This window comes from Bactrocera oleae, chromosome 3 (assembly GCF_042242935.1).
Source record: "Bactrocera oleae isolate idBacOlea1 chromosome 3, idBacOlea1, whole genome shotgun sequence".
Classification (NCBI taxonomy): Eukaryota; Metazoa; Arthropoda; class Insecta; order Diptera; family Tephritidae; genus Bactrocera; species Bactrocera oleae.
The window spans coordinates 47,043,422-47,058,258 of NC_091537.1; the positions used below are offsets into that span (position 1 = coordinate 47,043,422).

A 14,837-nucleotide genomic window follows, 5' to 3' on the forward strand; every position below is an offset into this window, starting at 1 on the left:
TGTACATAAGTATGCACGGATTGTTTGTGCGTATGTATGTTTATTTCCTAATACAATTGAGAGCTCGTTGAAGAGATCAATGTGCTTTTAGTTTTTTTTTGTACGCAATCCTGCTTGTTTGTTACAAGGGGTATTGCGGGATGTATGCCAATGTGGACTTTGAAAATGTGTTTATTTTTGTTTTTAAAAAATTATTTATTATTTTTAACTTTTTAATATATACAAGCAATTGGTGTAGTGTTAATTTTACCACAACGTTTTATATTGTAAATTTTCAATATGTAATTGACCCAATTTATATAGGGTATATAAGCATAGGCATAGATTATATGCCGTATGTATAAATATGTATGTTCAAAAAGAGCGCGAAAGCGAAGTGAATAATGTGCAGGTATGTTCCCGTATGCACTTTGTATTTATGTACAATTATGTTTTGGTATGTAAATATGTATATCAAATATATATATAGGTAGAAGATGTAAGCAAATATGCATATATGTATGCTTTTGTTTGTCTTCTTCTTTTTGTTTTTTATATTAGAATTTTACTTTATACTTGTGCCTTTGCTTACTTAGTTTATGCAATCCTGCTTATTGCTTTTTTTTTTTTTAACATAGGGGTATTGCGGAAGAAAATAATAAAAATAAAATAATAGGAAACGATACGACTCACTTTATGCTCCCTCAATGGTTTTTTGAGGGGATAATATATATGTATGTACGTTTGTGTATTCCTTTGTTGTCAATTCCTTTTTCTCCGCTTCCAGTTGTGCTTGGCTTTAGTGATTGTTGTTTTTGTTTATTATCGTTTGTTTTAAATTCGCGCCCGTTTAAGTTGTTTTTATTTATGTTGTTGTATTTAGGTGCTTTAGTATTTCGCGCCCGTTTGTGTGAATTTTGGTTTGTTTAAACCCTTTCGTATTTGTTATTGTCTTTATGTTTTGGGCTATACGCACTTTTTCTTTATATAATATGTATATGTTTGTGTGAATTTTTGTATGTTTATGTATATTATTTTGTTTTCCATTACACTTCACTTCACTGTATCGTTGGTAGGTTTGTGTTTACATTTTTTGTTTTTTGTCACCAAATTTTGTGTCTTGGACGTAAATTATAGTGCCTTTCGTTTAGGCTTGAAGGACCATGAATAAATTGGGGACCCAATTTATTGGAAAACTCATCAATATATTTCAAATGTTATATTCCACTCACTAACGCACTGAATATGTTAAGGAAAATCTCCAGGTATTTATATTATTATTTATATTTATTTTCGCATAATTACAATATTATAAAGTAACACAATTATTACAAACTGATATCGAAAGATATGCGGGATTGCTTTGACGAAACGATGTGACGTGTCGGTCCAATCGCCGGTGTATCCGGAAAAACGTGAAAAGATGTCTGCTCGAGTTAGATGCGTGCGGTGGGGTGCCGTATTGAATGATGTGGCTCGAAACTTTGTACCGGTGCATATGTATATCCATAATTAATTTGCTTTCAATAACTGCACTTGTTATATGTACATACTTATGTAAATATATGTATTTTTTATTTTTTATAAATGCACTTCTTTCGTTTTTTTAACGTCTCTGGTGTTTTGTAATTAATAATATCCCTAATCTTACTAGGACAAGTCTTTATCCCATTTTGCGAGACTAAGAATCCCAAAAACTAGAGTTCCGTTTTGAAAAACTGTGATTTTTCAGACGACACCCTCATTTCTGACGCTTCTAGTTTTTTAACTTCCCGCTAAGAAAATGGAAAATTTTCTAAAAATCGGGAAGATATTGGTTTCACCCCATTTTGCAAAAATCGAGTTCTCAACAGATCTCGACGTTCTGAGGGTCGAGGAAGCTTCCCCGAACATTTCTACGATGATGTCCGTATGTCTGTATGCATGTGTGGATGTATGTGTGTGTGGATGTATGTGACCCTCTTATAACTATTAAGCTGCTCAACCGATTTGAATAAACTAAACGGCATTCCAAAGGGTTTTATTGCACTTGAATTTCGTGTAAGTTTGGACCCAATCGGACCAGTAGATCTCGAGAAATCTCAAAAATAAAAATTTTGAAAAATCGTTTTTTTCGAATTTTTTCCAAACGACTTGACCGATCGACACTAATCAGTTCTAAACCTTGAAGAAACACATCGTTTGCCGCAAACCGGGTCGAAATCGGTTGATTTACTTGCTAGATATCGAAAACGAAAAATTTCGAGGAGCTCAAAAGCAGTGAAAAAAGCGAAATTTGAACGTTAGCGTATGAAATTAGTTGCAGGGATGGCCCTTGAGGCCAACCGTTTTCCACATTTTTTTTTAAATGGAAATGGTATTGACATGAACTAAATGTGTTTCCGCATTGGGAGAAAAAATAATGATGTCATCGATATAAACCTGACATGTTTTACCAATATTTTTTCGCAGAACATCATCTATTGCGTGTTGAAAGATACTTGGCGCATTCCTTAAGCCGAATGGCAAGCGACAAAATTCGTATTTGCCATTATTTACATTAAATGCTGTCTTTTGCCTATCTCTTTCGCGCATGTTAATTTGATGAAAGCCCGATTTCAAGTCTAGGGTTGTGAAGTAGCGTGACTTGCCTAAATTCGCTAGTATGACCGTAGTGTCAGGTATAGGGTAGCGATCAGGGATTGTTTTCTCGTTGAGTTTTCTAAAATCAATTCACATTCGCAACTTCTGCTTTCCATTCTCGTCGGTACCTTTCTTTGTCACGACATGAATGGGTGAGTTCTATGGAGAGCAGGACTAGACTTGCGAATTATTCCATCCTTTAGGAGGGCACCGATTTCATTGGTAATAAATTCAGAAGCTGACATTGGGTAGGGATAGCTTTTACTATAAATGAGTTCCTCTGAGAGTGCGAATAGTACCTTCCACTTTTGTGTTGTTAGGTAAAGCTCGGTTCGGAAGTCATAACCGTTTAAGGAAGTCATACCCGATTATACCATCGAATGAGTTTAAATTTTTTAGCAAATAAAATGTTGAGGTATAATAAAGAATATTGATTAAACACTTTTTATTAATGGTGTTAATTCTGTTAATTGATTTTAAAATAAACGTTTTTTCCATTAACTGAATTCCCTGTAGGAAAGGAAGGTCTTTAATGTAATTTTTAGAAGTTCCGGTATCAATTAGTATTCGCAGCTCCTGACCATTTGTTGTGGGTTTTGTTATGAATGCGAATTCAATCTAAAAAATTGATCTCGTCGTTCCAATTACTACCGTCATATTCGAGCTCATCATGGTGCGCATTATTAGCGTACGAAAGGTTAAAATGATCGTTATGCCTCTAGTAACTGGACTCGTCATACACTGTAGCCATCGCTTCGGGCATATGATTAACTCGTTGTGTTTTTAACTGATGTCTCTGGTAGGATCCAGATGGTTCGCGAAGACGTTTGAAAGCTATCTTCTGCTGTTGTTGGTTGTTAGCATAGGCTGGATTAACTTTGTGACTTTGCATTTGGTTTGGGTCCCTGTTTAAATGAGGTAGGGGATGGCGATGAATCGAAGTGTTGCGATCGATTTCCATCGGAATCGGGTGTGAATTTGGAGCAGCTACCTGGTTGCGATACGGCATAACCATGGCAAATGTATGTGCGAAACTATACCGGTTGTTATTTGTTTCCAACTCTTGTGCGACAGCTAATGCTGTAGGAAGGATATTACAGAGGGGGCGACGGAGACCAGAGATAAAAATGCGAAGTGCATTTTCTCTTGCTCGTTCGTTAAGAGCTTCAATTATCTCGTTATTTTCTCCATGAGTCATAATTTGTTTATTAATTATAGTGTTAAATGTTTATCGACCGTATCGTAATAATCCGTGATGGAAAAAGGTCACCCTGCCTTAGAATACTCATCTCATTTTCTAAGACATAAATTGGACGTTTATCTGCATATGTTTGGTCGAGTTTAGCAATTATTGCTTTGAAATTTAGCACAGTGTTAAAGGAGGAGAGTGTCAAATTGGCGGTACCTGTTATTTTATTCCTAAGAATGCCTATTGCCACATTCTACTCATCATGCTCAGCTTCATTGTTAATGAGTGAACCGATTTCCAAAAGTCCGCATTACGGTTGATGCCAGTGGGAGAGGTAAAAATCGGTTAGTGCCTCAATGTTACACCACGGTGTTGTTGCTGCGTAACTCACTGATAATACTCCAACCAAAACAGGTTTTATGCTATGATTACATTCGCTATTGTTGTTGTGGCAGCGCTGAATGATAACTATATCTTATTAAGCGCAAAGTAAGCCACTCATAGGAAAGAGAATTTCGCATATCACCATAAATTGCATTCACCGGAAGCCATGTTGATTGTCTGCTAGAGTCAAGTGGTGAGTGAAACACAGGAGTAACAAGGCCTTAAGTGTCTTCACTACCGGGGAATGGAGATTTATCGGACGATAAGACTTTCCATACTTTGGGTATATAAAGATTGGGCCGCGACAGGTTAAGGACCTTGGTTAAGTAGCTTTTTCTCGTGTCCAGATGTTTTAGAATCAATATGTTAATTCCATCCGGGCGAATGGAATAAGCGATTTCGGATCGCTGTTGCTTGCAGCCGCCGGGTAACATGTCTCCTGCCTTTTCGGTTGAAGTTCCACGGTCGATGTCTTTGTCAATAAGAGAATATTGGACTGTGATATGCAGTATGAAAGCCAGGTCTTCATTAATATTTCGCTCGATCCTTACATATACCGTTGAAACCTGCACAATTCAGACGATCTGAGCGGCTGTTTAATTTGGTTTTTTGGACTGCTGCTATCGATGCGAGTTTCCGGCTTATGATCTCCTCTATCCTAATTCGGAGTTAGAGTGATACAACTGAGCATGTTTTAAGATAGCTCCATCCGTTGCGTGTATTGCGCCTAACTGATATGGTATGGATGCATTGCGCCCATATAAAGAGAGCCTTTTAGCGAAAACGCAGCAAAAAAATTCACCCGGGTTGAACTTAGTGCCAGCACGGATCAGGCAGATGGAGAGCTCTGCTGCTAGGAGTTGCGCCCGTGATGACAAAATTAACCTAAATCTTACCGATCTAAACTGGGTTAGATCGCCGAAATAACATCCCTTGGCCGGATAAAATCCGAGTCAATTCCAGTAACGTAGAATGTCGAATTGAATTATTGAACAGTAGTTTTGTAATACGGTTACACGTTGATAGCGTTTAGTACCTTACTAATATTTATTTGAATGGTTCGCAATAAATAGCTTGATAGAATAGATTAGACAATTAAATTAAGTTATCAAAAGGGATAATATACTTAAAAAAAATAAGCTAAAAAAAAGAATAAAGAAATCAAAAAACTATACGACTTGAAAGGTACAGCTACACACCAATCAGTAGTTCAGAGCCAATTGCTACTAAAATTAATTTAATAGCGTGTTTTTAATTACAAATTATTAGTTTTTGTATTTATTTGCTCTAATGTTGATAACGGAAAATTAGTATAAAACTATCAATTCTACATCTGTGGTAGTTGATCAATAGGCGTAGTGAACTTGAAATCCTCAGGAAATAGCTTCAGTGCATGTGGATACATCAATTTGTACGATTGCCTTATTGTCACATCGGCCACGCCTGCAATGTCACCAATTTCTTTTTGACTACGTTTATGTTCAGAAGCCTATAAATAAATATGCATACATTTTATAATAGCAAAAATAATAGCAATATACATTTGGTACATGCTAGAAATATATGGTATAAATATCGGGCTTTCCAATAAGAATGATATGATTTTTAAGTATCTTTCGGACATCTTTAATATGTCTGCAATTTTTTTCATTGTATTCAGTAATGCTTACAATTACATCATGGAAATATATACGCAAGTACAACGTTTACAAATTATTGAAATTTATCCTAAAATAATCGTTCTCCAATTGCAATTGCATTTTATGGTCATAATAATCGTCCACCTGTGCTCGCTATTCGTCAAATTATTGAAAATTTCGATAGTACATTTTCTTTACATAATGTTCAAGAGCCAATAAGACAAAGAACCGCTCGAAGAAATGAAAATATTGCTGTCGTTCAGGCAAGTGTTGCCGAAGACTACAATTTGTCGATTCCAAGACGTTCTCAAGAATTGGATTATGATTTGGAACAACTTTTTAAGAAAATCATCTTCTCCGATGAGGCTCACTTTCATCTGAGTGGTGCGGTAAATAAACAAAACTGTCAATTCTGGTGCGAAGAAAATCCACAAATTATTGATGAACAACCATTACATTCACCTACATTGACAGTTTGGTGTGGTTTTTGGTCTGGTGGAATCATCACCAGTTGGAGGAAGTTGATCTTGACAACATCTGGTTGCTACAAGACGGGGCTACGTGCCACACAGCACGTGCAACAACCGAATAATTGCGAAAAAACTTTAGAAATTCGACAATTTCAAGAAATTTGACATTGAATGACCTCTAAGAAGTTGTGACTTAACACCATTAGACCACTTCTTGTGGGGTTATTTGAAGGCACTGGTCTTTAGCAATAAACCAGACTCTCTTCAAGCTTAAGAAGTCAATATTGAACGTGCTATTCATGACATACGACTTGGTTTAGGGAAAAACATGCTCGAAATTGGGTTTATAAAATTCATTATTGCGAAAGAAGTCGTGGAGGCCATTTGAATGATGTTTATTCAGATAATAAGTGTATCGATTGTTTTTCACATTACAAAAAACATTTGAATTTCCTTAACAATTAGTGTTTTTTTTTTTTCAAAAAAAAAATCATATCACTCTAATTGGAAAACACTTTATTTTTAAAAATTGATACCTTCAGTAGTTGCATATTTTTTACAATAACTTTGCAGTCTTTTATTGTCACAATCTTTTCTAGGGTGCGTTTTACACAAAAGCACATTGGTTCGTGACGACATGAACGAAAAGATGTAAAGGCGTTGCTTGCAATTATTTGTCGGAAATATAAATACGAGTATATCAGTATAAATATAAATATATGCAAATTTTATTTCAAAATTACCTACGAAGCCACACGAAACCAATATTAATAACAAGTAAGAAAGGGCTAAGTTCGATATTATAGTACTCTCGCAATTTTCACAGATTAAGGCCGCGGAGACTATATTAAAGAATGTTGCGTAAAAATTCATCAGTCGAATAAGTTGTGATTGGATTATAATCATATTTGTTGTCGTCCAATACTTTGTTCGCTTATATCCAAAATTATATATTCACTAATATTGCACGCTCACTTATGTTTCTTAAGATATCTTACACATTGATCGATGTATTGTATAGAGTATAAAACCAAACGGAAGTTTGAATTTCGTAAGTTAGGTACATGGAAGCTAGAGATAAGATTGCTCTAATTTGACTAAGTTTGACATCACGACATATAATTAACAAAAAAAGAGGTTTAAATGTACTACTTGTGTAGTCTTGTTTCGATGTCTTCAACGGTGCATGATTTTTATATAAAGTAGGCGACCAGTATAGCGAACTTTCGAAATAACGAATTTTCGGTTTAACGAATTATCAAAATTATTTTATTGATGTTCCTATTTTACGAACGCAAAGAACTTTAATTATTTGATAGTGCGAATGTTGCTGTATATTGTGAACTTTGCGTCCCCTGCAAAAACATCGGCAGAAAATATAAATTAATTTTTTTCAACCATTCCATTGCCTTGGAATTAAATGTTATTCAGTCAGTTCAAAATACCTTTTTTCGTGCGGTTAATTCTATTTAGTTTGGTTTAGAAAATGCAATGCCAAATAGAAGCGTTTATTATTGCAAAAGAAACTAAAGATTTTGGATGTTTTCACCAAGGGCTTTCAGTAAAGACCATATCCGTGAAATTAAATTTAAAATCGAGGAATGACTTAGAATAGATAAGGATAGAGGTATGCACCGCGACCTATGGTCTATTGTGCCCTCCCCTAGGTCACAGCGACTCATCTAGCCCCAGCACATTGATTAAAACCAATATACTGCTAGGTGCTAGTGAGCCGATGCGATCCCTGTTTGGAAACATGGATCCCAGGGCCTTAATTCTGCGTCTGCAGACTGCTGTGCAGTCCATTAGCAAGTGTTTTGGGGTCTCCGACTCCATGTCACAGAACAGGCAGTTTGCAGAAGAGGAAGAATGACAAAGTGAAGTTTCTAGATCTTAGCAGATCTTCTACAAATGATTTTTGATCAATCTCGAAACCATATGTGGTGGTGGGAAATTTTTTGAATAGACGACTAAATTTAAAATAATCTTCGGAATACATCTTCTTAAGAATTATGGTGGAAAGCTGTAGCTGTTATTTAATATGGGTAGTGTGTATATAAACTAGAGATCGAAGAACTTTTTTTGTAATATATAAAATTTTTTGTTGTAGTTGAACTGAATTATATATGTATATATTTTTAGCTGATATTTTAAACGGATATTAATTTGAAAAGATAGTTGTATTATAGGTAAAAAAAAAATAACTCGATATATTGGATTGGATTGGTTATATTGGATGTATACTGTATATTGAATGTGAAAGAAATTTCAATTTTATTATATGGGATAGTATAGTAAATGTTATGCGCCAAATTTGCCAAACCTCCAAGAAGTGCCAAGGAACATGTGTAATTTCATTAAAATGATGCGTAAAGTAATTCCTCGGGTGGTAAAGTAGAGAATGCTTATTGGAGAACATTTCAAACGCACTTGAAAGGCTATCTGGTAAAAACGAAGAGTTCTTCTTCAGTAAGATTACAAAAAATTTAAAACCAAAAATTACATATTTTGAATTGGTCAAAAACTGATTTTATGCTTGCTAATAGAATTTATAAAAGGTAATTGATATTACGCAAATACTTAATAGTTAAAATTCGAAAAGTTTTACGTTGCTGCTAATAACTGAATCTTAAATGACTTTATTTCTACGCCCACTACTAACAAAGAAAAATACTATTTTTTCATTAAGTTTCCCCACGCAACGCTATGACCAGTCATAAGTTTTGTAATATTTTTATTTTTAAGTAATTTTTAAATAGTCAAAACATTATATTGATTGTGGGTCGACAAAAATTCTTCTTAGCTATATCTTTCGCGAGTTATGTACATATTGCAATATAAGCTTATACGAGACCTTAATATCGTACATGGTAATGAATGACGTTTGTGGAACGAACACCACAATCAACACAGCCCAGAATTGGGCACCGCACGTGGGTCTGGGGTTGAATCCGGAGAAAGCGGATCTCCTAGCGCTACAGAGCTCGTATCTGGCAACACTATACATAATTTGAAAGGTCTTGACATAACCTACAAAACAACGCTATGCATGATTAGTTTGGATATTGCGTTCAACAGTTATAGACGTGTAAACATGGAGTATTTTAAAGTTTTCCTTGGTTAAAGGCAAATCCGCTAGAGAAACGTTCCGTAAGATTAATGGTGTTTTGGGGGATGGTACTCTATCACTTCGAACCGCGGAGGAATGGTTTAGACGATTCAGAGCCGGTGAAAACGACACCATGGATAAGCCAGCCGGCGGAAGACCTGTGACGACAAATACCGATCAAATCATGGAATACATCGAGTTAGACCGGCATATGGCATCTTGTGACATCGCCCAGGAGATGGGAGTTAGTCACCAAACCATTTTGAACCATCTGCAGAAGGCTGGATACAAAAAAAAGTTTGATGTTTGGGTGCCGCATAATTTGACGCAAAAAACCCTTCTGGACCGAATCAACGCCTGCGATATGCTGCTGAAACGGAACGAACTCGTCCCATTCTTGAAGCGGATGGTGACTGGCAACGAAAAATGAATAACATACGACAATATCAAGCGAAAACGGTCGTGGTCGAAGGCCGGTGAATTGTCCCAAACAGTGGCCAAGCCGGGATTGACAGCCAGGAAAGTTTTGCTGTGTGTTTGGTGGGATTGGAAGGGAATCATCCACTATGAGCTGCTCCCATATGGCCAGACGCTTAATTCTACCATCTACTGCGAACAACTGGACCGCTTGAAGCAGGCGATCGACCAGAAGCGTCCAGAATTGGCCAACAGGAAGGGTGTAGTGTTCCACCAGGACAACGCCAGACCACACACTTCGTTGATGACTCGTCAGAAGCTACGGGAGCTCGGATGGGAGGTTTTATCGCATCCACCATATAGCCCGGACGTAGCGCCAAGTGATTACCACCTGTTCCTGTCCATGGCGAATGCCCTTGATGGTGTGAAGTTGAACTCAAAAGAGGCTTGTGAAAGGTGGCTGTCCGAATTCTTCGCAAATAAGGAGGGGGGCTTCTACGAGGAAGGTATTATGAAGTTGCCGTCTAGGTGGAAACAGATCATCGAACTAAACGGCGCATAGTTTAACTAAATCCGATCACTGTAACACTTTTTATAAAGCATTGAATGAAGAGCAAAAAAGCGGAAGGGAGATATTTGACAACCTATACAACTTTCGGGCATAGCGTGGTGAGTAATGGCGGTTTGGCAAGCACCGACTTCATGGTTCCAATCACATAAGGCAGCCTTTCCTGCAGCATATTCCAAGCAGAGGTCTTCGCTATCAGGATAGCCGCGGAGCTAGCCTATAATGCATCAGCAAACAAATCCATAGTTAATATCTACGTTGACAGCCAAGCAGCAATCAAGGCAGTTACCTCGGTTCGCATATCGGCCAGAAGTGTCTTGGGAAGTAGGGTAGCAGTGGAGTGTCGCCAGGAACAAGCGCTTAGACTTCTACTGGGTGCCAGGTCACAAAGGTATCGATGGCAATGAGATAGTGGAAGAGACTGCCAAGAGTGGTGTACGGCTGTCATCCAATAACGTGATCGACATAAAACCATACATTGTCCTTATGAAGATCTGGACAAGAACATGGCAAGGAAGATTAAAATTCGGTAGAATAATCTATGGGGATGCAAAACTGCAAAAGTGATGTGCAAAACGGTAGATAAAAAATACACAAAGTTCCTACTCACTCTTAATAGAAGAGACGCAGCATCTATATGAACTCGCGTCAAACGCTGGCATTCTGAACTATGATTACTTCGCATGAACTACCATGAACTCACGAGCCTGCCAGAATAACCTAACCTAACCTATATTGATTTTGGGCTAATAAAAGTTTCCAAAAATAATTGCGAGAAGGCTCATGCTGATAATTTTCACAGTATAATATAAGCAATGTAGCAAATTCTAACAAATACAACTAAAACAGGGCTCAAAGTTAAGGGCAAGCTTTCACCCGATTTAATCCAGATGCACCTTTATTAGAAAAACATGCTCTCTAAATTGTATTAAGATAACTCACATATTGGCCGATATATGCGGTATAAAGTCAGCCGGAAGTTCGAAAATTCTTCTATTGGATATATGGAGGCTAAGAGAAGTATTGACCCGATTCAATCCATTTTTGACATACAGACATTATATTATCAGGAAAGGATAATTGCATACATTGAACGATAATTTCCGTAAAAAGTCAACCATGGAAACTGGGGTCCACATCTTCGGTATACTAGTATGAGGGCTTAAAAAGTTATGGCCAAATTTGACAACTTTGAGACTTGGAATTAACTGTTTTTGTAATGTTTTATTTCAATATATTCATTAGCGCTTAATTTGCATACTGGAAAGTAATGGAATTTAAATTTGTGTTAAAGGGAAATAGGTTCCACCCATTTTTGCACTGTGACATAGGCATGTGTGACATGTAATGTTACCGAAGATATGAGTTTTCACCTAAAGGTGGGCGGTGCCACGCCCATTGTCCAAATTTCGTATTGCCTATTGTAAAGTTAACTCTACCATCCTATGTGTTAAATTCAATATCTCTGACTTGTTTATTTAATGAATTATCGCGCTTTTAGTTGTTTTAATCAAAACCGTTATATGGAGAGTGGTTATCATCCGATTTCACCCATTTTCACACTCGGTCGGTAGTGGTGCTAAAAAGATATGTCCTGACTGAATTTGTTTACTATAACTTTAGTGATTTAGGAGATATTCACATTAAAATTAATAGTGGGCAGGGCCACATACACACTTTTAAAAAAATTGTAAACTTCAGATGCCCTTACCTAATGCGAATCGTTGTACCAAATAACAGGCTTGTATCTTGTTGTGGAGCTTAGTTATATCAATTTATTTGTTTTCGATTAATGGCGTCGACGGCTAAATTCAATATTTGAGTTGATGTGGAAAACGTCAACAAGAGAGTAGGAGTTCATTGTAAGAGAGATATGAGGTTTAGACAAAGGTCTACACCAACTCCATTCATATTCAGCGCTAAACCATTAATATAATTTTTTAATCTTTAAGAAAACTTGACCTAATTTCATTAAAAATCAAACATTTTGCCCAACCTAAACGGTTTAAAGTCAGCTGGAAAGTCGTAAATCACTATGTAAAGTATATTAAGGGCAGAAAAAGGTTCGAGCTGATTGCATTAACTTTTGACATTGATGAGGTATACTCGCTAACATAATGAACATAAGACTTTCAGGCAATTTAATAAATATACTGCTGCTAGACCGCCCAGGCTTCGCACGTGTATTAAACAAACATTTCAAGTTATCAATTTTAACACACACACACTAATAGGGTTTGTACGAATTTCAATCATTGCGGCAACATAGCAAAACATCTTATTCTACGGAAAAATGTTGCAACATTTGAAAAAGTCAAATCAACCAATTCAAATTTTCACATTTCGTGATTTAACATTTCGAAATTTATGAAGGGAGAAGAACTTATTCTATATGTGTTCTATGGTCCATCATCCCACATAATAAAGGAGTAGTCTTATAATAGTTTACCAAGAGGACCATTTTTGCGAATAAAGCATATAAATTGCTGCTCCAGATTACAGAGTTTAAAAGTTTTATGGGCAGGTTTTCCTTCCTTTAGAAGAGTTGACGAAGCAACTGCTATCGCTTTCTTCCCTGATTGTCTTATCTTAGAAAGTATTAAATTTGCAAGAAACGTTTTTCCAGGGCTACCTGGCGCATCCAAAAATAAATAAAAAAGTTATTATTCACGTTATATAATATAATATAATGTCAAAAGCATATCTTTGATCTGGGACTAATTTCGGCACATTTTTATTAACAGAAGCGGTCAACTTATTTTTGTTATAGTATTGATACGTAAAAATTTTTTTCTGTATGAACTGAAGACGGTAATCCAAAATAACTTAGGCTTTTATCACTTAGTTGTAAGAGTTTATTTTCTATTTGTATCAAACCAATATTATAAATGTTTTCGCTGTATGGTAAGGCGAAGTCTTGATTTTGCTGTCGGCGTCTACCATATGTCTAATATGTTGACATAATTCGTTTTTGAAATTGTCCTATAATTTTAATCGTTCCGATTGCTGACAAAAAAAGTATGACCATAAGCAACTCTCTCAGTACTGGACATTGCGAAAGCGATGTTTCTCTCAAAGTATTTTTTCAATAGTCATCTTTTTCTAGCAAACGTCTGCCACAGCAAAATGCTTCATAGTATCTTTGAACTCCGTCAACGGTTTTTAAGTACTCGAATTAGGTTTGACCGCATACGTGATGTATTAACATCATAAGATAAGAACACTCTGATTGAGAAGAAGTCAAATACTTTCTCTAATATTTAGTGTAGAACTCTGTCCTTCAATTTCGGTGTCACGGCGACGATAAACTGGATTTCTGCCTTCTTCTGTTTAGATATCGTTGACCAAACGCCGAGCGTACTTTTTTGTACAAATACCGTTTTTCATACATGGTGTTGTTAGGTTATGCTCTCTGCATGATCCGTGCACCATATTTTTAGTTACGATATCGTACAATATCGGAGAGTTCCTCAATTATGACACTGTCAATTTCGTCTGGCTGGATTTTTCTTTCCAGCCAAAACAGCAAGTCATAGTGTGACAAACCTCGTTTCTATCACTCCACACTTGCTATATAACATTTTACATTGCCGAAAATTTCATCTATCGTGAATAGTTTTATTAATTTTTTCATCATTAAATGAAATACTCTTAAAATTATATTATGACGATTGAAAGACCGCTGATAATAGTTCCAGTTTCAATTCGCGCCATTCGGGGTACACGTAAAAGTAACAAATAAATCTGGTCACCCATAATTTCGGACAAGTTACGGCATCTTGGGATTTTTAATGCAGATAACGTGGAGAACCCTTGAAAGAAGATTGCAAGATTACGAGTTGGCTGGTGTTAGATGCGTTGCATCTTGATTTAAAGCGTCTCTGAGATTAATGTATTCATCAGTTCTAGTTCTGTGGATTACGACATATATATGTAATTCAATCGCTAGAAGGAAGCATAGAACTCATAACTGTTTTTATGAAAGCATAGTTGGGGCGAAATCTGTGTCTGAAATTTCGTAGGTTAATGAATTCCAAAAGTTTTAAACTGGATATTATATTTTTCTTTTGATATTTTTCCATCAAATAGATTTATATATTTATAAAAAAAAAAGCCTATGTTAATCGGAGATAGTGTAGCTACCCTATGGAGAAAGAATTTGTCAAATCCGTCGAGTAGTTTGGGATTACATTTTATTCAAACAAACGAACAATCAAATCTTTCCTCTTTATAATAGTAGTACATAAAGGGTGTTTTTTTTCGAGGTATAGAACTTTAAATTGCAATAAAACAACGATGGATTATTCGATTGACATGAATTTTATATATCCGAAAGATAATCTTGTGGCATTACATTTTAAATATGATTTCTGGCATATCACCGCCACGGCTGGCTCGGAAGTAGTCTAATCTGGACGTCCAATTTTCGATGAGTTTTTCCAACACTTGAGGCCGTATA

At 36.2% G+C, this 14,837-nt stretch overlaps 1 protein-coding gene and 1 long non-coding RNA gene across 4 annotated transcripts in view; one reads left to right on the plus strand and one right to left on the minus strand.

Annotated features, from left to right (window-relative positions):
• TfIIB (transcription factor IIB) overlaps nucleotides 1–14,837 on the minus strand; it is a 48,076-nt gene that overhangs the window by 14,316 nt on the left and 18,923 nt on the right. Inside the window, exon 5 of one of the 3 annotated variants that reach the window (XM_014243985.3) lies at nucleotides 5,423–5,663. The exons of the other annotated variants lie outside the window; for them this stretch is intronic. Coding sequence (XP_014099460.1) covers nucleotides 5,502–5,663 — 162 coding nt within the window. The 3' untranslated portion in view covers nucleotides 5,423–5,501. Of the gene's footprint in view, nucleotides 1–5,422; nucleotides 5,664–14,837 lie in introns of those variants that run through there. 3 annotated transcript variants of the gene reach the window in all.
• The window catches only part of LOC138856174 (uncharacterized), a 37,612-nt gene that overhangs the window by 6,167 nt on the left and 16,608 nt on the right, over nucleotides 1–14,837 (plus strand). The gene's annotated exons all lie outside the window — the stretch shown is intronic.